The 24,456-nt window shown below is 29.8% G+C and overlaps 2 protein-coding genes and 2 long non-coding RNA genes across 10 annotated transcripts; 3 read left to right on the forward strand and 1 right to left on the reverse strand.

The window, feature by feature from the left end:
• Positions 1-998: 998 nt before the first annotated feature.
• Positions 999-13,867, reverse strand: LOC149888622 (uncharacterized). 3 transcript variants are annotated; one of them, XR_016452501.1, is made up of 7 exons: positions 13,783-13,867; positions 11,957-12,081; positions 11,530-11,753; positions 4,773-4,821; positions 4,218-4,298; positions 3,937-4,009; positions 999-3,447 (listed from the first exon to the last, which is right to left on the reverse strand). It is a non-coding gene; the product is annotated as an uncharacterized LOC149888622 (long non-coding RNA). The 3 variants fall into 3 exon arrangements; XR_016452502.1 differs by lacking the exons at positions 11,530-11,753; positions 11,957-12,081; positions 13,783-13,867 and adding an exon at positions 5,071-5,143; XR_016452500.1 differs by lacking the exons at positions 11,530-11,753; positions 11,957-12,081; positions 13,783-13,867 and having other exon boundaries at positions 4,773-5,015.
• LOC145188587 (uncharacterized) lies at positions 5,439-8,383 on the forward strand. Of its 3 annotated transcripts, none has more exons than XM_090087427.1 (6): positions 5,439-5,541; positions 6,807-7,099; positions 7,257-7,371; positions 7,560-7,614; positions 7,696-7,831; positions 8,015-8,383. In XM_090087427.1, the coding sequence occupies exons 2-6, from the start codon at positions 6,872-6,874 to the stop codon at positions 8,147-8,149; spliced, it is 669 nt and encodes a 222-aa protein (XP_089943553.1). In that variant the 5' UTR covers positions 5,439-5,541; positions 6,807-6,871; the 3' UTR covers positions 8,150-8,383. The 3 variants fall into 3 exon arrangements, with proteins under 3 accessions (XP_089943553.1, XP_089943554.1, XP_089943552.1); XM_090087428.1 differs by having other exon boundaries at positions 5,492-5,541; positions 6,825-7,099; XM_090087426.1 differs by lacking the exon at positions 5,439-5,541 and having other exon boundaries at positions 6,724-7,099.
• Positions 11,032-18,939, forward strand: LOC149888623 (uncharacterized). 2 transcript variants are annotated; one of them, XM_090087425.1, is made up of 5 exons: positions 11,032-11,144; positions 15,769-15,804; positions 16,452-17,309; positions 17,677-17,969; positions 18,101-18,939. In XM_090087425.1, the coding sequence occupies exons 2-5, from the start codon at positions 15,771-15,773 to the stop codon at positions 18,848-18,850; spliced, it is 1,935 nt and encodes a 644-aa protein (XP_089943551.1). In that variant the 5' UTR covers positions 11,032-11,144; positions 15,769-15,770; the 3' UTR covers positions 18,851-18,939. The 2 variants fall into 2 exon arrangements, with proteins under 2 accessions (XP_089943551.1, XP_089943550.1); XM_090087424.1 differs by lacking the exon at positions 11,032-11,144 and adding an exon at positions 14,700-15,047.
• Positions 18,940-22,343: 3,404 nt separating this feature from the next.
• On the forward strand, positions 22,344-24,013 carry LOC149888624 (uncharacterized). Of its 2 annotated transcripts, XR_016452807.1 has the most exons (4): positions 22,344-22,915; positions 23,048-23,237; positions 23,355-23,558; positions 23,827-24,013. It is a non-coding gene; the product is annotated as an uncharacterized LOC149888624 (long non-coding RNA). The 2 variants fall into 2 exon arrangements; XR_016452806.1 differs by having other exon boundaries at positions 22,344-23,237.
• The last annotated feature ends 443 nt before the right edge of the window (positions 24,014-24,456 follow it).

Below are 24,456 nucleotides of genomic sequence, written 5' to 3' on the forward strand. Positions count from 1 at the left end.
GAGGTTCTTGTGGTGTATAAATCAAAAAAAATTTTCAATAGTTAATAATCCGATTTAAATATTCGGATTAAATGATATGGCAACAAAAAAGATATTAGATAATCGTTATTTAATTTTATAGTCTATTTTTAAATTGAAGTATAGTTTAATGAAATTATATGCTGTCAATGAAATATCGAGCAAAAACATATCGAGAAATAAAATAAATTATCACTATTTTTTTTAATATTTATCTTTAGGCTTAGGCTAACAAAAAAATTGCACAAATCTGGAAAAAAAAAAGAAAAAAAAAAAGTAAGCTTTGGCGCAGTCAAAAAACTTTCAATAAAAAAATTCTAGTAAAAGAATACTAAGGCACCACATCCTCCTCTTCTCATCCTTTTTTTTTAAATGATCTTTGTGAAAAAGTCTTTTTTTTTTTTGACGAAAAAGTTATACGCAAATTTAATATACTCAACTTAGAGTTGATAAGTAAAATAAATAAAGACATTCCAGTTTTAAAATATTTCTAACAGTTAAGCACGCCAAGTTGGCGCTTGATGTACACTAGAATGGTTGCAAACTAATAGAAGAAAAAGCTTCATTTGATAGCGCTTATTCGTTCATCATCAGCAAATGAGTTTTAAATTTTAACAATTTGATTATCGTTTGAAAATTAGTAAAGTAACGACTTTAGCCGTGATATAATTTTTGACAAGTTTTGTATTAAAAGAAAAAAAAAAAAGCAAAAACAAAACCCTTTTTTTGTTTTAAATTTAAAAATAACAATAATATTGTTCGTTTTAAATAATAAACTTTCTGTAATAATTTTAATGTAATAATTTGTTTTATGTTTTAATAAATTAAATTTAATAATTTTCTTTAAAAATTAAAATATTTAAAACAAATAAAATACACATTTTAAACATATTTAAAATGTTTATTCTCTTTGTTTTGAATACTTTAGTTTTCTTTGTTTTAAATATATATTTATTCAATTTTTTTTTAATGTTGCATCAAATAACTAAGTTTTCATAACAATGGTCTTTATGCTGTCTTACGATTTGCATTAAGAACACTGGAGAAACTTCAAGGTTCACAAACCAGGAAGTTCTATATTTCTGGGAGAAAGCAAAGTATACATTATCCGCAAAGCCTTGAGCAGTCGCGACCAAGGTTTGTTAAAACCATCATCTGTTATAAACAAAGTTTCATAAAGTTATCTAAGATAAGATATTATCTAATATAACATGGCTTCTTTTGTTTTAGTTTTGATCAAGTAAAACTCTGATGATGACGAAAAAAACACTTAAGATGCTTTCGTCACAAATCAGCCTAAAAGAACGATTAAAATAACAATTACTCTGTATTGTATGTTTAATTAATAAAGGTATTATTGCTAATTTTTTAAGATTCTGTTTCAGACTTTTAGTCTATAAATATAGATGAAGTAACTAAATTAAATAATTTTTGTTATCTCCCTTATTTTCTACCTAAACAAGTTGTTCTAATAAAATAATATTGATCTAACTTTGCAAACAAGTTAAAAAATCAGCTATGTCATCATTAAGAGCAGTTAAAAGCACTGCATCATAAAAAAATAATAAAATACTTTCGATTTTTAAAATCCACATTTCTCAAAAGTTGTGACACGTCTTTTATCCCCTGTGGTATTCAGATATCTCGAAAATTTGTATATTACTAAAAATGAAGAAAAAGTCAGTAACTTTTATAGCAAATTGCTGAATACTTTTATCACCTCAATCAACTCTACCTGAATCTTTACATCCATGTATTTTAGAAAAGAAAAAAAAAACGATGAAAATTAAAAGTCATATCAGCATGTATAAATACTAGTAATAAAGATAATGATAAATGGACTCTACGAAGGAAAAAAATAGAGCAATCAATTTTAAAGTCAGACTACGTCTGTTTTCTCATAGTTTTTTCTTTCTGCATTTTTTCTTGGACTTGACAATTTTTTCACTTATTCTTTAGCAAATTTATTTGAAGTAGTTTTTAAGAGCGAAAACTAAAATATTTTTAAGGATAGTAGTTGTAACTACATTTCAGGTGCTTTTTGTGACTTCAGGACCGATGAGGTACGACTTAACGTTATCCAATCAAGCTTAATCTATGCTAAATTTGTTTTTCTGTTAATTTGTCACTTTTTACGCGATATCTTAATATATATTTAACCCGAAGAACAAAAACGCCAAAATGGAGTAAATGTTTGCTCGCTTGAACCGACTACAATACCAAATGATTTGTATATTTTAGAAAAAACTTTCGCTTTTCTCCCTTAATAATTTAACTTATTTAACATTTAAATCAGCACTCAAAGTGAAAAAGTATACAACAAAAAATTTAACTTTTTTCAACAAAAAGAAGAATTAAAAAGTGTTAACACATTTAACTCCATGAATTTATTTCGATGAATAATAATTTATTGTAATGAATAATAATTTATTGTAATGAATAATAATTTTTTGCACAAACAGAAATTTATTTCATGAAAAAATATTACTTCATTGATTATGTGAAAACGATTTCATTAGAAAATAGTTTGAAAATAAGTAAATTTGATTTCAACGTTTTTTCTTCAAAAAGTTCTCCATTCTCCTTGATGGATAGTTTTACATAAAAGTGGTGTTCTTTTCGTCAGTTTTTCAAGAGTAGTAATTAAAAGCGCTCTCAAAAGTTCGTAGAATTTCCCATAGATAATGAATTAATTTTGGTTCAACCCGTGGATGATCCTATAACAACTCGAGGTATCATTAGATCAAACATTGGATATTCACATTTTAAGAAGGTAGACAAATTCATTTTAAGCCGTGATCTATTCATTTAATATTTTTTTTTATTGGTAATTATTACAACTAAAATAACAAAAAGGTTATTGCAATAAAGTTTTTAAATAAAATTCAATCTATTAAAAAGAACCCCTGAATCAAGCCGAATTACGAGCTTTAATACACGATACAGAGTCTTATTCTGTAAACTAACAGAGTCTTATTCTGTAAACTAACAGAGTTTTGTTCTGTAAACTAACAGAGTTTTGTTCTGTAAACAATTCAACCACATTTTACTAAAATTAACTAAAGTCTGCTTATTCATTGTTTCATAAATCATAAGTTTCAAATATCATAAAAAAATTTAAGAGTTCCTTTGAAAATATTTTTCTTTTACAAGCTTTTATAAGTTGTAAGATAATCGATCTTAAGATATCTTTAAACGGTTTTCTAAGTCGAGGCTTGCAAGTTATAATTTAATTAGAATATGTCGTAGGCTGGAAGATATAACTCAATTAGGTTCTTGTGTCAAAAACAACTAAAAGACAATAAACACTTTTTATCTAGAATAATTTTAACGAATTTATTTAAATACTTGAATAATAATGGTTAATGATTAAAATCTCCGAGCAAAACCAGGGGGTAATCAAATAGATTCTTTATTCTCAATCCATTTCTATGAAAATATAAGGTATAGAGAATATTTATAAATTCATACATACATACATACATACATACATACATACATACATACATACATACATACATACATACATACATACATACATACATACATACATACATACATACATACATACATACATACATACATACATACATACATACATACATACATACATACATACATACATACATACATACATACATACATACATACATACATACATACATACATACATACATACATACATACATACATACATACATACATGCATGCATGCATGCATGCATACAGAAATTCCCCAAAATTTCAGATGAGAATGAGCTAGATATATATTCAGCAAATTTCTTAGTTTTTTCATACTAATAAAATAAGAAAAAATTCGTAAGCCCATTTTAACCCACTCCAAAAAAAATCACTGGACCCCCTCTTCTTCCGCTAGCTACAAAATTCTGCCTATGTCAAATATATATATAGTTTTACCATTTCTCTTTCATTATTTCTTTCAAGACTTGATCAACAACGTTTTCAACGAGATTGTCCATAAATTTATCACCTAAAAGATGTTAACTTAAAAATTTCGATTCACATAATTAAAATTTCGATTCACATAATTAAAATTTCGATTCACATAATTAAAACTTCGATTCACATAATTAAAATTTCGATTCACATAATTAAAATCCTTCTTAAACCTCACTACTCCACCTTTTTCCTTATTTCATCTACCTCATCAACCTAAATCTTGATAACTTTCAACTAACCTTTTAAATTATAATTTTTTATATTTTTTGTTTCAGCTTTGAAGTCATTTTCCCAGAATAAACCTTCTTGTGATTTACACACTAAAACGACAACAATTAAGCAACATCAAGTAACAAAAATAAATTTACATTTTAAAGTAGATTTTTAAAAAAGAATGTACATAACTTTACCACATAACTCCACTTCTTATTTCATAGAGTTTATCAATTAGAAAAAATTTCTAGGTAGTCCTTAAGAAGGACTTATTATACAATTTACACCACGAGCTTATCGCAAAATGCTGTAAATTAATTAATGAAAAAAAAATTACTGTAACTAATGCCGGAAATATTAAGGTCGTTTTAAATTTAGTAAAAATTGGTGCTACGAAAAGAAACTTCAGTTGATATTTGAAATTTGATAATATAGCTGCGAAAAAAGTGCTGTTGTTATAAATTATAAAGCCAATGGAAATGTGTTTAATTTTGTTAATAACTTAGCACCCTTGAAGCTTAGTTAAGTTTAGGACCTTTGAGATACTCATTTATAAAATTTAGAGAAAAAATGTCGCATACCTGTAAACGTCAGAAACAAAAGTACCAAAATGAGGTATAACTGCTTCATCTAAGTAAAAAAAAAAAAAAAAAGAAAATGTCAAGTGTTGAGTCCTGTGTTGAATCTTATTAAACAATTATGGATATAGAAATTATTAGATCCTATTATAAGTATATTGCAGACAACACACATCACAGGTTTTAGCCAAATTTATAAACTTGTATTTGTAAAAAAATGATATAAGAAAATTCAACGCCTAAAAAAAACTCTTTCAGTTTTATGAAAGCAAACGACTGAAAAATGTTTTTAAAAATTTACTTATTTTTTAAACTTATTTCGCAGCGATTGAAGCTCTGTGATTGACGTTTGTCTGCTTTTTAGAATTGATAATTATCTTTTCAAATCAGAGTGACGCTGCGATGCTTAATATAGTCTACATTTTTTTGAGATTGGCAAGAAATAGAGCGCTTTTATTAGACACAGGCCTGTAAGAAATACACAAGTCATATTTTCAACCCATTTCTATAAAATTTCATGGGATAACTTCAAAAATTTTAATTAGTTATATTTTTTAACTATTCTCTTTAGTTATACTACGGATCAGATTTATTTTCTTCAAACGAACTGGATTAAAGTTTTTCCATTTAAAAAATGTACTGGCATTTTAATTCGACAATTTTTTTAATCAAAGTTGGAATTCTATTTGAAATCTGCTAAACAATACGTCACTGACGGCCATTTTACTTCATTTCTATAATTATTCGTGATCACAAGTAACATGTGATTAAGGTTAGTGAAAACAGTAAAATATTCTAAACATTACTCTGATCAGATGATTTTTTATATTGCTATGTGATACCATATCTGAAACACCAGTTGCTATCTTTAGGAATTTTAGTGCTGCAGAATTAATAAGGCAAATTATCACAATCAGTTTAACTGGAACAAATTTTCTTTTGCTCAATACCACAAAAAGTAATTATGAGTTTACTGGCAACGTACGACAATCTGTTTAAATGTGACAAATTAATTTCATCAGCTTTTAGGCTAATAGTACATAGAAATAATTTTCCAATCCTCATTCCTCCGCAAGCTGGAATCGAGTCTATGAAACAACCCATTAAACATTGGACGTCTTTAGACGTCCGGTGGACGAAGAAAACTGACCAGTTTTGTTTGTTCAACGGACGTATAAGGACGTCCAATGTTTATCGGGAGAGTGAAGTCTGGAGATCGAACAAAATATCTAGCAAAAAACAAAACTTTTCAGCATATCCAGACCACATGATGATCTTGATGATGTAGACAAAGTTCCGCGAATATTTGGCCGAGAAGAGCTCAGTAATCTGAGAGGCTTGAAATTGTCCGTGATAAAGCAGAACCTCTTGCTTCTTAAAAGTAGGATAAGCTCTTACTACAGAATTATCTCCTAGTATGTAATTATAATAAAAATATCTGGAGCAGAAACATCTATAAAAACAAATAATTTTTACTATAATTATATTGAATCGTCTTTTCAGAGATCAAAGGTCTTTCAAGCATAATAATGGGATTTGTTCATTTATTCTTCAATCAGAAGTTTAAAGCTGGTTCTATTTACACAACGGCAACTCAAAAAAAAATCTTTCAAATTTGTTTCATTTTTATAAAACTAATCCTTATAAATTAACAAACTTAGTAAGAAAGATCTGTAAAAATATTCAAGACGAATTTTTAAATCATTTTCTGGACTTACAATCAGACATTTTGTTAGCAAAATACGATAAATCGTTTAGGAAGTTGCAAATCGTGAGAATGTCAATTTAATTCCAATAAAGGCTATAGTTCATAAAATAAAATTTTCCGCTGCCAACCTTTCGCTAGAGTGAATATAGGTTGAGTAATGAATAATATAATTACGATTATTAAGCTTTTTTTTTTTTTTTTTCATTTTTGTTTTTTTATAGGATATTTATTTGTTTATCATTTTTTTTTTTTTTTTTTTTTTCTTTTTAGTTTCTCACAAAATTTTAAAATGTTATAGAATTTTCAATAACTGATCCCTTTATTACAAGGTAAATTTATGCCTTAAGCTTACATCCATCAAACTTGAAGATCAGTGTAAAAAACTTATTCAAGAATGCAGTCTCAAGTTAATCTAAACGACATTTACCAAGAACTAGATTTGAACCAAGATGGTTTGACCATAGAAGAAGTGTTGCGACGAAAAACAAGGTTGTTCGTTGGGGGATTGAAATTTTCTTCTGAAGACCGAGTGTTGGTTGAGTACTTTTCAAAATTCGGCGATATTAAAGAAGCCGTGATCATAAGAGATCGTAATAACGGGTTTTCTAAAGGATACGGATTTGTAAGTTTGTTGATTTTGTAAGTCATTACGAGGGTTATTAGTAACTATAATACAATTGCAATAACTAAGAATGCTACAAGTTGTTGAGGTTTTTACCAAATACTTGGTGAATGGTTTTAATTTTAGCTTTATATCTTAAGGAAATATTTTTTTGGAGGTAACGATGACAACACACGAGAGTTCGTTAAAGGCAACTGTAAATAAGTCGCCTAAGTTAGATGGCCGAAAATGTAACGTAAATTTTGCCTACATAGGAGAAAAGAAAAAAGCAAGTAAGAACGAGATTATATTTGCGTTTTAAAATCTTCCTTGTTGATTTTTTCGATGCAAGTAAACGTCAGGCCAGGAAAACGTTAAGCTTTAAGAAACTAGAATCTTAGACTTCTTGATTATGAGAAAATTGCAAGTTTTGAATTTTTGTAAGTTTTTAAAAAGTATAAGCTACAAGTTTTCATTTTAGTAAAAAATAATGAATTTGCATCAAATGTAGCTTCTCAAGTGCGTAACCAAGTCAGGTGCGTATTTTAAAACGATTGACTTTTTGTTAGTTGAAACTCTTAAAACATGTTTAAAATTGAATTTTTTTTTAATTTTAGCAATGCTAAAGTTTTAGTAGAGAATTTTTATGTTGAACCTAATGCTTCAACGTTATTTGGTAATCAATATTACTCAGTCGTGCCAACTCATCATCAGCCAATCCAATACATTTTTGTAAATGCAATCGAAGAGCAGGTACAATGTTTAAAAATATGAACTAACGCTTACATACAGTATACATGATTTTTATTAAGTATTCTGTAAAACACTTTAGAATATAAATTTTTCAGACCTTTATTTTTTAGGAGCAGCAACTCACAATTAATGACTTGGATAACCATAAAATTTATTTCTAAAAATCAATATCGCTTTCTTTAGATCTACCGCCAAAATGTTGCACATACAATGTGCTCTCAACTAGTCTCAAGTAATCTCAATTCTTCAGCTCACTTTAACCAGATTCCTGCTCAGTTTATAGTGCATCCTTCTTCATATGAATATCCTTCACTATAAATAGTACTTACCATACTGCGCATCGAGACAACAACCTTAAACTGACTTTAACAAGCATTAAAAAGTTCTTCAATTCTCCATCGGCTGATGTTTTTAGTCATTTTGCCATCCTCTCCAAATAACGCTATTTCTAGGGAAAATGCGCTAGATAATGGTGGATTTCAAAATATTACAGAAAAAAAAAATTCTTTAATGACTCACTTGCTTTTAATGAGTGCTCTATTTATTTGTCAATGTTGGGATATTCTCTCCTGTAATTGACTGCTAGAATTATGTATTATATTTTATCAAATATTTGATCTCCGTTTTATATTTCAGATACATTTAATTATTCTTTGTTTAAAGAAATAAAATAATTCAAGAATTCAAAGGATTATTTTTTTGATTTTCTTTTATTTATCAGAATTTAAATAAATTTGAAAAAATTGAAACGAACTGCTTATTTTTTTGTCTTGTTATTCAACGATTAATAGTTTCATTTTTTACCATTTTGATTGCCTTTTTTAATAATTTCTTTTACAAAGCAGAATACTATTATAAAAACAATAAAACAAAAAAAGACGTAAAATGTCTTTAAAGAAGTTTAATATATTGATTGCTTGAAATAAAAAAAAGCAAACGTTCTACAACAACTTTACTAGCATTTAGTTTATTAACTCGAAACCACAAGCACCTCAAAAGGTGTCACCTCGAAATCTTGAATGAATAAAGCACCACCTTATGTATATATGCATTAGTAAAAATAAATAGAAATATTGTCCAAGTTTCTCAACTTACATTTTTAGAAGAAGCACTCACTATAAACATTTTTAGGTTTGCGCAACAAAAGATTTTCATGCTTTTATATAAGACATATCATCCAATCAAGAAAATATTTTTGTAGATCCTCTTTTAAGAAGATTTTGGTAGATTTTTTAATACCGCTTCTTTTAAATTTTAAATACTTGAGAGACAGAATAAGTTAGGGGCAAACAGAAATATTGTCCGAAAACTTCACTCCTTAATCTCCTTTAAAAACTCTAACATCTCATCTTCATAACATGTATTATCTTAATTTTACTTATTACACATACGCACATGCAAACATATACGCACATGCGCACATGCACACATGCAAACATACACACATACACACATGCAAACATACACGCATACACACATACACACACACACATATTCAACAGCTTTTTTAAACAACTAACGAGCAAATAGTTATATTTGTCATTACTTTAATTTTCTTTAAATCATTATTTGTTCATTAAATTTTCAGCATTTTTTGCTGAAAAGTTTAATGAATAAATGAGTTCAAAATGTTAATCACCAATGTGTTCCTCTCATAAAGTGTAAAGTTATTTTTAGAATTTTCATCCTTTAAATTTAGAAAAGTTGGAAAGTTGTTAACGTTAAAAGACTTATTTGAGTAAGAAGTCTCTAGTTTAATTTCTGGAAACATAGCTCGCTATGAAAAATGCGGCCGAAAATTTTTCATTGTGCTTCCTCCTGTTTTTAAGTACCAGACCAAAAACCAAAATAAAGTCAAAAACTATAATGTTCAATATGCTATTCGCAGCAAAAAAACAGTTTGAACTGTTTTTTCACAGTAAACTGACTTATTTCCTCGTTTCAAATCGTTTTTCTTCGTTTCGACTATTTTATCTCTACAACGTCATTTCTTCGTTTGAAAAACTTATTAAACGACAAGTAGACATTAAAAGTTTGAAACTGTGAACTTTGAAACTTTTTGATGACCGTTTTAAAAGTTTAAAGTATGAAACAAAAGATTTTTTGATTTAGTTTCCAACTCTTTTTTCCTGCAAGTCTTATTTTAATTGCCTGCTACAACTGAATCATTCAACCTTGTTCCCAGGGTTTAATCAAACAATCATTAACGTGTTGCACTGAAGGAAATAATACTCTGATTTCACATTTCGCTACAATTTTTTAGTGTTTTTCTCTCATAATTTATAATTAAACTTGTTCTGTGAAATTAGGAAGATTTGTTAGTTGTGTAAATAAATATGAATTTAAATAAAATAAAAATTTGAAACTAAAAGCTATATTTTAAAAAGCTAGGTAATGAACCATAACAATTAATCAGTGATGCGTAAAGCACGAAAATGTTTTTCAACTTAAAACAGTCTCCATCTAGCCACACCTGGGCGAGGTCAGGCTGTAGCAAACTGCTTATTTTTTAAGGACTTTGCACAGAACTTAATGAGATAATTACATTTGATATCTTATGCAACTATTTTGACTTGCCCATTTTTTGTATTGAGAAAGGAGAGATATTTGAAAATAAGAGACATAAGAAAAAAAAACAAACCAAAGTAATCAAAACAATAACAGAGCATGAATCCCTTATCAAATATTATTTTCAACAAATGGAATTTATTTTTAAAGTACGGGTACATTTTAGACCAAATATAGGATTTTACAATCAATAAGATGTCTAGATGACAGGGCTTTCAAGTTCAAATATAGTTCTTACCAATAAATTTAATCTATCACATTTGATAAGATATAAATCTAAGTTATGTATTTTTTATTTTAAAAACTTTGAGCATGTTTTTTTGATTAAAAATCATTTTTTTGTGCAATTTTATTTCCAACATTAGTTTTTAGGCTGCAAAACGTCAATCATCACTCGGTTTATTTTCGTGTGCTTAAGCTTTGAGATTGGCCTTGTTTTTGTGCGAATAGCTGCATGGCCTAACGGTCATAAATTTGCACGGTAAAACGGATTTATTACCGAGCCGTAGCAGTTGCATTTGCATTAATTGCACCTTAATGAAATCTTTTAAATGTTTACCAAATCAAGCGTATTAAAATCTGCATAATTATGCAGAATAAATCATTGAATGTTAAAACTGCCTTTGAAAGTAACTATATTCATTGGCCTCGATCGATTTCAAGGGCGGTTACTGGGACTTTTTGGTTTGATCACTGAAGGATTTCGCACATTTTATCCAGCAAATTTAAACAGCAACTCTGGACGGTACGTCTAGTTTATGTAACTCGTTATACCCTTGTTTAATCATATGTAATCTAAATTTTGTTTGGAATGCGTTTTAATTGCTTATTAGACGTAATTAATGAAAAATCTAATAAAATTAGTTTGCACACTTTGGTTAATTAAATGTTATTAAGCTAATGAATGACGTTTCGAATGCGGCTTACATTTAATGTGCCACACTCCTGACAGCATCAAAAAATACTCATAGTAATCTCTTTATTATGATTGAAGAGTGGCATGTGAGGAGATCGAGAAAAATTAAATGCATTTGTAAAGATGTTGTTATATAAAACCTTAAGAGATTGCCATAAGTTTAAGTTTAATAAAAGGCATTTCAAACAGCGAGATAAAAAAACCTGAAGTTTACCTCAAAGTTAACAAAAATTAAGATTTTTTCTCGTTCCAGTCACCACCAATGTTTTCTTTTTCTGGGCATCACCATATACAGAAATTAAACGCAAGAAAAAAATCCTGAAAGATACAAGTTAGAACTCCTCCATAAATATGAAAACCGGTCTTGCTTCAAAACCTTTTTGGCTCTGAAAACTCACAAAACATGTCGCCTCTGGAAAATAATACAGCCATCAAAATCTAAAATTTTAAACCGAATTCTTCTCAAGAAAATAAATATTGAGAAGATAAATTTTAATGTATATATACTTTTTACAAATTTTGGAATGAAAACTTCCATACCAATAAGTTATTTTTTATATTAGAGCGTAACTTTACAAGTTACATCAATTTAATTTACAACGTAGAAAATCAGTTACTTTCTATCCATTTTATACATTTACCTTATAGATTTTTCCGTTCATGAACGATAGAAGGGAAATGTTATCATTTCGTTAAGTTTACTGATCTATGAAACTGATCTATTTGCAGTTGCAGAAAACGGCGTTGCATCCTTGCGTCGTAGCGTCTAACAGAAAAATAACATCGTCTGAGTTAACCAAACAATGGAAATATAAAAAAAGGACCTAAAATTGTTTTGATGAGTTTCTTACTTTAACGCGTAGTGCACTTTACAACAATTACAAATTAATATTACTTAAATTTTTTCAGATCCGGTCTTTGTTATAATCAATTCTTAAATTTTATAAAATAAAACGGAATATTAATCGCTAAAATTTAACTTAAATTTAAACTTCAATAATAAACGTTTCCACTGAATGTTAGTTATACAATATTATAATGTATACATTATCGTAATGAGCGCATTATCATAACGATTATTGTATCAAATATTATACCTACTTTTTATACCAATTCTTTGTCACCAAAATCTTAATAACATTTTAATTAAAATTATATTTCATTAAAAGAGATTTTATGAATATAGTGTAGCATTAAAAAATAGATAGAATTATTAAAAAATTCATCTGCACTATCAAAATGAAGTGAAAAAAAAATATGACAAAGATGAAGATTGGTATATTTAAAAACGCGACGCCGTTGAAGATGGCGGTTTTCTATGTTATGTTTTATCAGTTGATTTTATTGATGAGTGAATATTTGAATAACAAATGCATGCTCCAAATTTTTTAAATTAATTTTTTTCCTTTTACCCTTAAAATTAAGGAAATAATTATTTTTAAACAAAAAGTTTCACAAAATATCAAAATTTTGTTTTTATGTTGACATTTCAATGCTTTTTTTCTCTCGTTTAAATGTAAAGCACTTACTACAAATCTCGGTGTTTCCCAACTCGGGGTTCACGTTACACAGGGAACAAAAGATTAAGCTAACCGTATGACGGCTCTCACCTTCTCTAGTGAAAAATTTAATTTTTGTATATTAAAAACAAGGTATACTTATACAAAGGACATAAAAATATCATAAAAAAAGGCTGGGAGACAATGACCTATCTGATGTTGGCATGTTGTTTACAAAATCACATTACATGTAGATTCTTAGCTTCAATCCGTCTCATTTATTTAGTTTCCCATGCTATTTGTTTCGTGTAGAAAACTTTTAAAGCAATTTCATTCAGCTTATATTTTCTAACTTTGACTGGCGATTCCATTAAAAAAAAAAAAAAGATCTTTCAACAAATACACGTTTGTTATCAACCCTAAATCACTATTTATGGTTGATGACAAACGAATTTTGGAGCTAAAGCAATATCTCTTTTTGCTCTATACACACACACACACACACACACACACACACACACACACACACACACACACACACACACACACACACACACACACACACACACACACACACACACACACACACACATATATGTATATGTATATATATATAATGTCTGTGTGTGCGTAATGTATATATATAATAATAAGTAAGTGATTAAAAAAACTGACTATGTTCCTTTACAACTTGTATTTAGATTTTTTAAGTTAAATCAAGCATTTTTCTTCACATTTAAAAATTGATTTGGTTTGAGAGGCACGCGAAGTATTACTTTTAGATCGCCGACAAAAGTCATTAGGTCTCTAAATAAGTAAAATAGTCCTCGTACCATTTTGTAAACATAATCAAAGGTTTTTATTTGTCGAAACAAGCGCAAAGAGGAATTCTTTACAAAGAATTTCTTATTATTTTAAATACAGGTGAGTAAGATAAAATCACATGTCAAAATTTTTCGAAAACTTACAGCAAGTTATCGCATTCTATCGTTTTCTGCGGAAATAAATCCTGTGAGAGAAATTAAATTCCAGCGTAAAAAAGATCATTAAACCAAACGATCATCAATGAAAACAAAAAACTTACTGTTAAACAAAGGAGACAATTTTCAACATGATTCTTTTTGAGTTTAGGCGTGATAAACAAGCTCCTTTTGTTTTATGACTGTCTATGTTTAAAGGCCAACGGCCTTAATCTTACGTTACTTCCTCTTAAAGTGAAGCCTTTGTAAGGTAATTTTTAAAGAAGAAAAATTTTTTTATATGGAAATACTTTAAAAAAGTAAACCAAAAATAAACACTTTTTTCTTTGCTTGTTTTTCCTTTAAAATAAAATTTACCTCTAAAATCAAAAGAAGAGCAAATAATTTACAAAAGACATAAGCAAATTAGAATATTCAAAATCCTGGAAATTGAAATAAGAAACGTCAAAAGTTATCTAACAAAAGATGTTTCCTAAATTTTTAGCAAACTTTAAGATGTTCAAATTCCGGCGTGAAGAACTTCGTTTCCCATATTTTACAGAGCAAGTCAATGCGCAATGCGCTTGACGTGGCACAGGGTGGTCACCCGAACGCAATCTCGAACTTTGGGTCGAAAAGCGAACTCTCTTGCCAACACATTACCTTTTTTAGAAAAAAATAATTCTTTTTCTATAAAATTTTTTTTTGATAGTAATTTAGGGTAACTTTCATCACAACTAAACGTTAGTCCACCAATTAATGAAAGTTCAACAACGCTCGGTGCGAAGTAAACTCAGCATTATCCTTTGCGGCATTTTCACCCGCAAAAGATCATCGAAAGTTGCTGCGCCTCTCAAAGGCTATGTACTCAAGATGTGCTTTCGAAAATGTGCCTAAGACAACCGGTTAAAAAAAAATTGTGTCTTGAAGATCTATTATCGTTATCGTTGAAGATCTATTATCGTTAGGCTGCGTTTTTTCGTTTTTATGTAGCCTTTTGTTTTTTCGCGAAAAACATTTTCCTAAGCAGTGCGTTAATTTATTTCAAGTTCTTATAAGTAAGATTTTGTTGATGGTATTTACTAGCATTATGAAAAATGAAAATAATTCTTTCAAATTATTAGAATACTAAATGATAATTTATGCAAGAAATCTTTTTGCATAAATATATTAAAACTCATTAATATTCTGGCTCATTTCACCCACATTTGAACTCAAGTCATTGGTACGATGTCATGTTTATAGGAAATTCGGCAAATAATATCGCTAAAGAGGTATATTTTTATTACATAATTTAATCGCCATTGTATTATTGTTCTTATTGCCGTTGGAATTTTTTTAACAATGTACAATTATTATAATTAGTTTATTTCTTCATCATTAAAATTTCGTTTTTCTTCTTCGTATTTTCTTTATTTTTTTTAATTACTTGTTCTTGTTTGGTTTATTTTTCAATGAAAAGTAAATTAAAATATTATTTTTCGATAAAAATTTATCAAATTAAAATATTACGCCGCTAATTTAAACATTCGGCAGTTAATTTATGTTTCCGTTCTGTTTATTTTTCGAGATATGTTTCGTTTTATACGTTTTTTACTTTTAAGTTTTTGCAAGGCATAACAATAGAATGCTATATTTTTTAAAGCTTAATAGTGTCATTAAAACCTCGCGTTAAATTTTGCGAATAATGCGAAATTAAATACGAAATTTTATCGTATTTTCATACCAAGCAAAACAGCAGCCTATTTATAAAATGTCAGCTCACTGTATTTAACTTGCTTATAAAACCTTTAGTGAGCAGAAGAACTTTTTCCCATTACAAAAAAAAATTTTATTTATTGTCAATAAAAGGAATCACGTAAAATTTAATGGAGAAATCTCAAAAACTTTTGGAAGTCACCTGTAACCTCATGGAAGTCACGTGTCAAGCCGCATGAATTTTTAAAAAAATTTGTAAATAATTTTTTTTTAATTTCTGTTTTTATTTTATTTTAGCGATGCCATTTCAAGATACAAAATTTTCAGTCAACGGTAAGAGGTTTATCTAATCTTCTGGCTATTTCTGAAATTTCTTTTAAATGGAGGAAGCTCGAATGTATATCTATTTGTCCTCATGTATATCTGATCAATCTGAACGTCAAACGTCAAACTCTTCAAAAAATGTTTTCATAATTAAATTTAATCATCCTGTAACAAATTTGTGAAATCGTAAGTTAAATTAAAAACGCAGAATCAAGAAAAATTTGTTTTATTTATATGTTGCTTTTCTTTTCCCATCGCCTGATTTTTTAAACGCGTAAATGGCATTTTGAAAGCAGGGGAGGGTGTTTGAAGAAAGTGTTCGCAAAGTTAAACGTGGCAGTATGTCTCTCATTAGATTCATCTTGAGAAAATACAAATTCAGTTCCGTATAGAACAGTGGAAATAAATATTACAACCCATTATTATCAGTGGACACCAGTTTATTTACTAAAGTATTCTGGAAATACAATTTACTTCTAAAAAATGCTATTAACAATTCCATAATGAAAAAGAATAAAGACGGATTTGTAATCTTTTTCTTAACAATAAAATAAGTGTTCATCTACATCGAAATATTTTCTAAACTTAAAAATTGCAACATTATTTACATAGGTTTAAGACTTGATTAATGTGTGAAATGCTTTTTTACGACTTAGATCCTGGTGGAGTGAATCAATTGGGTGGAGTTTTTGTCAATGGTCGACCTTTGCCTGATTACATGAGACATCGTATCATTGAACTGGCCCAATGCGGAGTAAGACCTTCAGAAATATCTCGTCAATTGTTAGTTTCTCACGGATGCGTCAGCAAAATTCTAGGACGTTATTATGAAACAGGGTCCGTGCGACCAGGTGCTATAGGAGGCAGCAAACCAAAAGTTGCCACACCAAAAGTAGTATGTCGCATTGTTAAGTTAAAAGAGGAAAACCCTTGTATGTTTGCTTGGGAAATTCGTAATTCTTTGTTGGCAGAAGGGATATGTGACAATGGTAACGTACCAAGTGTAAGCTCTATTAACAGAATATTACGCAATCATGCCGCGGAAAAGGAAACTAAGGAAGCTAAATACAAACAAGAAGAACTTTCTAAAAACAATAGTTTCGGCATGATGAACGGGTTCACGTTCGGAAATTTCGGACCTTTTAATGGTCTTAACGGTATGACTTCAAATCAACAGGATCAAAATAATTATGGACAATTCCCTTTTGCTTTTAACACTGGTTTCCCGATGCTGGCTAACCCTATGCAGCAGCAGCAACAGCAACAGCTGATAAATCTACCAGTGAATCAACTTTCGCCAGATAGAAAATTTAAAAACAACAATGAGGCCCTGCAGCACATGGCCAATCAACATTTTCATGAACAAGCCTTACAAAATAGACTTTGTAATGATTTACCACCGCCACTTGCCGAAGATCCTTCTATACATTCTCACCATGCTTTGCAATCCAACGATATCTCACCGAATTCTAATATTATTAGCGGAGATATAAAAGACGAAAGTTATCATGAAGGTAGGGTCTTTTTTTTTTAAGTATATTAACAAAAAAGAGTTTTTAATAGAATCAAAATAGACTTTAACATATATTATAACAGACGTTACTAGAAAATAGACTTTAACATATATTATAACAGACGTTACTAGAAAATAGACTTTAACATATATTATAACAGACGTTACGACGATAATTTAAGTATATATTCCACAAAAAAACATAATTGAAGTAAAATCATGTTTTAAGCTGCAATAATCTTTAAAAAAGCTGTTTAATGTTTATTTAACATTTCTAAATTAATACTTACAGTTCCTACATCCTATTCATAAATTTAAACTATTTTATAATTAAAACTGTTATTTTTCTTATCATTTTTAATTTTCAGATGATCGACTTGTAAAACTTGGTTTATCTCACGCTAATGAGAATTCAGATTCGCACCATCACCATATAAACGATGTTGACATCCACCACGAATTAACGTCTCACAGTCACGAAATATTAGATCACAGAGGACTTAAACGACACATGGAAGAATCTGGGATGCGGAGCGAAATCGGAAAGGAAGAAAACAATAATATTAAATCAGAAGTTCGGCAACTGTCAAGAAATCGCACAGAATCCTTGAGTCCAGAGATGAAGAGGAAAAGATTCAGCGAAAGTCCGTTGTCGAATGAAGTAAGTTTTCAAAATTATAACCGCAAAAAAAGATATTAGAAATTTATAAATGTTAATAAATATTTAGTGCCATTATTATTTGGTAATATATCTATTATTTATTTGTTTATTATAAAAAATTCTCTTTTTAGCAATGGATAAATCAGCAAAAGATTTCACCCACGTGGTACAAGTACAACGTATTTCCAAACTCAAACAATATAGCAGCAGTCAATAACATGAATGCGGCTCTAAATCAAATAAACGGTGCATTAAACTCCTTTCAAAATATCGCTCAATACTCTAACGGGTCAAACTCTTTAAGCGGCCTGAACTTAAATGCTTACACAGCAGGATTAAGTAATGTGAACTCTTTAGCAACTCTGAACGCCATGAACTCCATGGTGAACGGTAATAACTCTATAAATACTTTATCGGGGTTACAAAATTTAGCTGGCCAAGGTGTCACGTGTTTTACTCCGACTTTTGAAAACGATCGAAACCTAACTCATAGCGGTCTTAATGGGTTAGGAAACAATGCGGATTTTAATTGGTCGAACAATTTTGTCGGAGTTTTATCGGACGGTACACCATTTCAACAAGCTGTAAGTTTAACACCGAACGGGAATAATGGTTTAGCAAACTCTTCTTCCTTTGGATTAAATATGACTTTCCCTTCCGTTCCGAAAAATGTAATGCAAGGATCTTCATCGCCGACAAATTCGGTGTTTGCCGCAACTTTGTCATCATTGCAAGGACAACAAAATTTGTTTAATTTTCAAACTCAATTACATAACGGAATGCAAACAGTGCAATTTCAAAGACCTGATCAACTTGCAATGAAAATGATGGGTCAGTCAATGGCTGCCTTAAGGGGCGGTCACGTGTCACATGGAAATTGAAAAAAATTCGAATTTGTTTTTTTTTTGAGTAAAATCCTCTCCCTGTAAATTGAATTTCGTAGAATTTTTTTAAAAATAATTTAAATTGATTTCGGTAATTTTTATGTAACAAAAATGTTTATTTAAATGAGCTGATTAACGAGACGTAATGCGCAAGCGCAAACTTCAAGTTTTATTTAATTGATGCAGTTAACACTGATATTTCTTTCGTAATTCTAAAATTTTTCTCCGATTCGCAATCCTCATTAAATTACTAGAGGTTGTTTTTTTTTTCTTAATCTGATGTATCAAAGTGATTCATAATTTCGACAAACGTGTTCGGAGGTTTGTTTAAAGCCAACTTTTTGGCAAAACAATTTTCTGAAGAAATAAACCTTTCTGATTATGGTGTACACAGTTGCCAAAGTATGAAAGCTTTGTTTCCTGGAATGTAAAATATCCTTTTCTTCCTTCAGAAAATTGTTCTGGCTGGAAACGAGCTTTAAATTGTCAGAAAGTAAGTGAAAACGCACGCAAATGATATAATGATGAATCGACAAAAACGCACGCAAATGATATAATGATGAATCGACAAAAACGCACGCAAATGATATAATGATGAATCGACAAAAACGCACGCAAATGATATAATGATGAATCGACAAAAACGCACGCAAATGACATAAACTCTTTGAAGATAAAGATCACAAAGACTTTTAGAGATACCGGTCAAAAGCTGGTACAAGATGAGGTCATTTTTGTCACCAGAAGTTTGTATATTGTGAGAAGAAATGGTGTTGATGCTGATAAATCAAAACATTTTTTTCATAAAGCTTAAGTTTTTGTTCAAAGCTTTCAGTTATTTATATCTCAATTGCATCACCGTGACCAATGTCATTTATTTTTGCATAAAGTACAGTTATAAAGCTCTACTGAGCTTTTTCAATAATTAATGATATTCTACTATTAGCCCAACTTCCGATTAAAAAAGAAAAAAAAGAAAAAAACATAAAATATACCTCTCTTAAGTTTTCATCGTGTTTTCTATGACGTCACAAACCAAGCGCGTCACTATTTTTGAGCCTTTTACTTGCGGCAACAATTTTCTCTTTTTTCTGCATTTAAAGTAAAGCGATATTTTCATAGTTTTTAATGGTTTAATGAACACGTTAGTAAAGCGGATAATAGGAATAAGTCCCCCCCAACCCCTCTTCCCAATGAGGGAGCATCGCTACTATGGTTACAAAATTGATTTTTGTATTGCTTTTCTATAAAAATATGGTTAGAACATTTACTTTTTTGCAAACTTAATTCAATTTTTCACTCGATAAGAAACTTTGTAATACTGCATGGCAAAATGTTGATGTAAGTTCAATTTGTTTATATAGTTTTAACTTCAGTTGCATAGTTGTCCAATTTGATGCGTTTTTTATTGAAAAACTTTATTTGCTAACAGTCTTTATGATGTTCTTTTTTAAAGGAAGTCTGTCAACTATTACAGTTCAACAGGTTCAGACTTTTTTTTTCCTTCTAGAAACCTGCTATTTTTTCAGTGCTTTTCTCCATTTTTTTTATAAAGCTTCCAATTTACTGATGAACTGTTGAAGATTTTTAACAATATCGCAAAATGTATTTTATCTACTATACTTAGGTTGTAGAACAACACACTCAACACTAGTATGTTACAAAATTACCAGTAAACTTTATCCTGCAAGTTGCTTTTTGAAGACAACTCAAAAACCTTTTTCACTTGTAACACTCTTCAAAAATTGTAGACGAAAACGACCAATGCTGCTATTTCCAACGCCACCTAGTTCATGCTTTAAGCATTTCAACAGTTTTAAATTATATGTATATTATAAAAATGTTTTTTCAATATATGTTCACCAGGGCTGTGGAGTCGGAGTCGGAGACGTGGAGTCGTAGTCGGAGCTCATTTTGGCTGGATTCGGAGTCGGAATCGGAAAAATTGTACCGACTCCGACTACGGTTTAAAAAAAATCTTTCAAAGTTTCATAATTTTCATAAGGATTTTATAGATGTTATTCATTAAATTATTTTATGTTCTGTCAGTTTAAAGCACAAGTATCAAACTCTAGCCCTCCAGTTGTTACAAAACTACAAATCTCAGGATGCTCTGAACGTTGACACAATGGGAATTGTAGTTTGCAACAACCGGAGGACAAGGAGTTTGACATGTTATTTTAAGGCCTTTAAAACAGTGATAAGCAATAGAATACTTTACTGCTTATCACTGAGAATCACAAATCACCTCCCTTGCACTCTCCTCTACCTTCCCTTAAACTAGATAACTTCATGATCCCCCAACTCCCGACTTAAATCGTCTGGCTACATACTTTTAGTAGAAAGTTAGGCGTGCCACCACAAAGCACCAAAGAGCTGCTCCACAAACAGAAAGACTGTAAGTGTTTAATTAACTTTGTTTCTCTGGAGAGAGAGAGTATTAGAAAATTAGTGATTGAAGAAGCTGTTAAACAAAAAGAAGAACTTAATGAACCTCTAAAGGGACGCTTTGTGTTTCTTAACATAGTGTTTCTTAACTATTTTGCAATCAATGTCTAATTTTTTTTTTTAAATGAAGTAGTTACCAAGACATTTGCAGTAAAAGACACCAAAGCTAATCACATCAATGAATTCTTCCAGGTCTTAGTAGAAAAGATTCTTAAAGAATATGAACCTAAAGAAGAAAAAGTTCTTTTTGTCCAGTATTTCAAACATGATTTTGACAAATTCATGTTATTAGTGACTGCATAAGAGTTTATTGCATAACAAGAGTTAAGAAAAGTTTTTTGTTTAAAAAATATTTTCTAATAAATATTGTTTAAAGCACTAAGTGGTTGGATTATTTGTATCTTAGTGATGAAATAGCCAATGTTAACATTTTACTACAGTATATTTGTTGTTACAAATTGGTTACTTATGAAGGAGTCGGAGTCGGGAGTCGGAGTCGGAGTCGGGAGTCGGAGTCGGAGTCGGGAGTCGGAGTCGGAGTCGGTCCTTGATAAAATCAAGGAGTCGAAGTCGGAGTCGGAATCGGAACAGCAGCTTAGCGACTCCACAGCCCTGATGTTCACTTGTTCGAACTAAATAATCATGACAAAATGTCATAATTATTTAAAGAAGTAAATAAACACTGAAAATACTTTACTTTTTCTTGAAATACTTTTGGATAAAATGGTAGCCTTTAATTAAGGAGAGATGTGGGGGCTATTAGGGGGTACAGCCCTGGGTCTCACTGCCTTTTAAAAAAATGTGAGGGCGAAAATTTTGTTAAATAATTTTATTTAGATATTTTATCTTAGTGTGGTTTAGAGAGTGATGCAGAAGTGTGGGACAGAAATAGTGACAATAAGGGTGTGAGTGTGTTTGTAGCGCAAATATAGAATGTGATGTATATTAGTCAGTGTGCAACGCAAATATGGTAGAAGCGCGGTAGGACCATCAGACTTTTCAATAATAATTAATAATAATAATGATGTCTTAATACAAAATAAAAATACTTACTACTGGTTTTTCTTCTCATACTTATCTTTCTTAAATATTCTTAATTATTTCTCATCAATATATATTCTCTTAATATTAACTTATGCAAATAACAATACATTGATACAGATAATAAGGCATATTTTAAGTCACTCAAATATCTTTTCTTACCAACTCTTCTCGTAAGGTTCTCTTTAAAATTTCCATAAACTCTTTTCATAAAATCCTCTTTAAAATCTCTTAAAATTCTTTACTCCTTCTATTCATCTCCTACTCTCTCTCTCCTCCTCCTCCTTTTTTCTTCTGTTTCCTTCTCCTCTTTTTTCCTTCTCTGTCGTCTCTTTTTTTGAGCTTTTTATAGTTTTTGGTTGTTTACAGTTGCGTTACTTATTCATCATTTATTTATATGACAGGTTGAGTAAATCTCCGTGTGTACAACTTTTCTTAGTCGTTGTTTTTAAGTTTTCTTCTTTTCACTTTATTATTTATTTATATGACAGGTTTATGAATCATCGCTTATACGTCTTTTCATAGTTGTTGGGGTTTGCAACTGACTTAAAGTTGAACCATTTAGTGCACAAGGTTTGAATGTTTTGTATTACTAGGGGTAAGAAATTATTCTATAAAATGTTTTGGCATATGAAATGAATGGCAGTAGTATAATATTTTAAGTGTAAATATGTAGTATACTGTTTATGCTGGTTATCATAACAGGACAGTTTCTTATGAATATGTTCATTCTTCGTGAACTGAATATAAGTTGACCAATCTTGAGCAAAGACAGGGAAGATTGGAGGCATGTGTTGCTAGTGAACTTGTTGATCAGAATGTCTGTCATACATAATTTCCTATCTTTACTTCTCTGCAGCAATATTCTGAGATTGAAAAGCACCCAAATAATATGGTAAGTTTTTATCAATTTCTGATTATGTAAGAATAGCCATGATGTGTTGCTCTTGACAAGGGAACATAGTGTGAATGATGGCGTAATATATTTAAGTTGTTAACTGATCTTTTTTAGTTAGCATTGATGAAGAGTGAAGGAGGGTTGACTGTCTATGAACAAGCCTATTGATCTTTTGCTGTAATGACTTACAGCAAAAGATCAATAGGCTTAGAACACACGGGAAGCTGAAGTTTTTGATAGCCTGGAAAATCAGCGTTAGAAAATCAGTGTAATCTACATCTACTGTGAACAATTGTACAAATATGAATCTGTTTGACTGTTAGTCAACAGTTTGACTTGTAGTGTTTGACTTAACAGTAAAATAAAGTAAAACTATTAATATCTTTTTACATGCAGATATAATTTATATTGTCAATGCGGCTATATCAAACAATACAATCTCTAATACATGTGAATCTCTAATACATGTGAATCCATATATTTAGGCATAACTATAGTAAATGGTTATATAGTTATAGATTTAAATGACTATTTATTTACATATTTTTTCTCTTTTTTTTATAAGTATTTATTTAAATGTTTATAGTTTAAACTGTTCACATTTTCCCTGGCACCACGTCTAAAAAGATAGAACTGAAAGTAGCACGATTTTTTAATAACGCCAGGATCGCTCTGGTGGTCGTCTGCAGCGCTGTAAGAAAAAGACACTTGAAGTTTTGATTGAGGAAGAGAGTAAAAACGTCTATGAAGGAAATAATGACGACAGTGAAAACAAAGATCCTCGACAAAAAAAGCAAAAGACTTAGAAAACACTTTTATAAATAAAGATATGTAATGATGATTTATACAAATATTATTAAATAAACTGTGTTAAACTATTGAATATTACTAGTTTAAAAAAACAACCACGCTTTACTACTCATACAGGATGAGTAGTAAAGCGTGGTTTTTTTTTTGGCCGCTTTAGGGCTAGTCCTTAAGGGACCCTGAAATTTGGCATTTTCATTAGGGTCCCTTAAGGGACCCTGAAGTTTTTTTAAGGCGTGATGGTAAACTTTTTTCAAAAATTTAGACTCAAACTTTAACTAGTTAAGAAAAAAAATTATTGTTTAAAAATGCGGTTAAAATGTATATACAGACCAGGAAACAATAATCTTGAAAACTGTCGTCTTTAACTAATTCTATCAAAAGAAGTTATGAATATTTTTTTTTAAGA

This window comes from Hydra viridissima, unplaced genomic scaffold, assembly GCF_058129835.1.
Source record: "Hydra viridissima isolate aposymbiotic clone 2 unplaced genomic scaffold, HvirCarnegie_v1 scaffold_5, whole genome shotgun sequence".
Classification (NCBI taxonomy): Eukaryota; Metazoa; Cnidaria; class Hydrozoa; order Anthoathecata; family Hydridae; genus Hydra; species Hydra viridissima.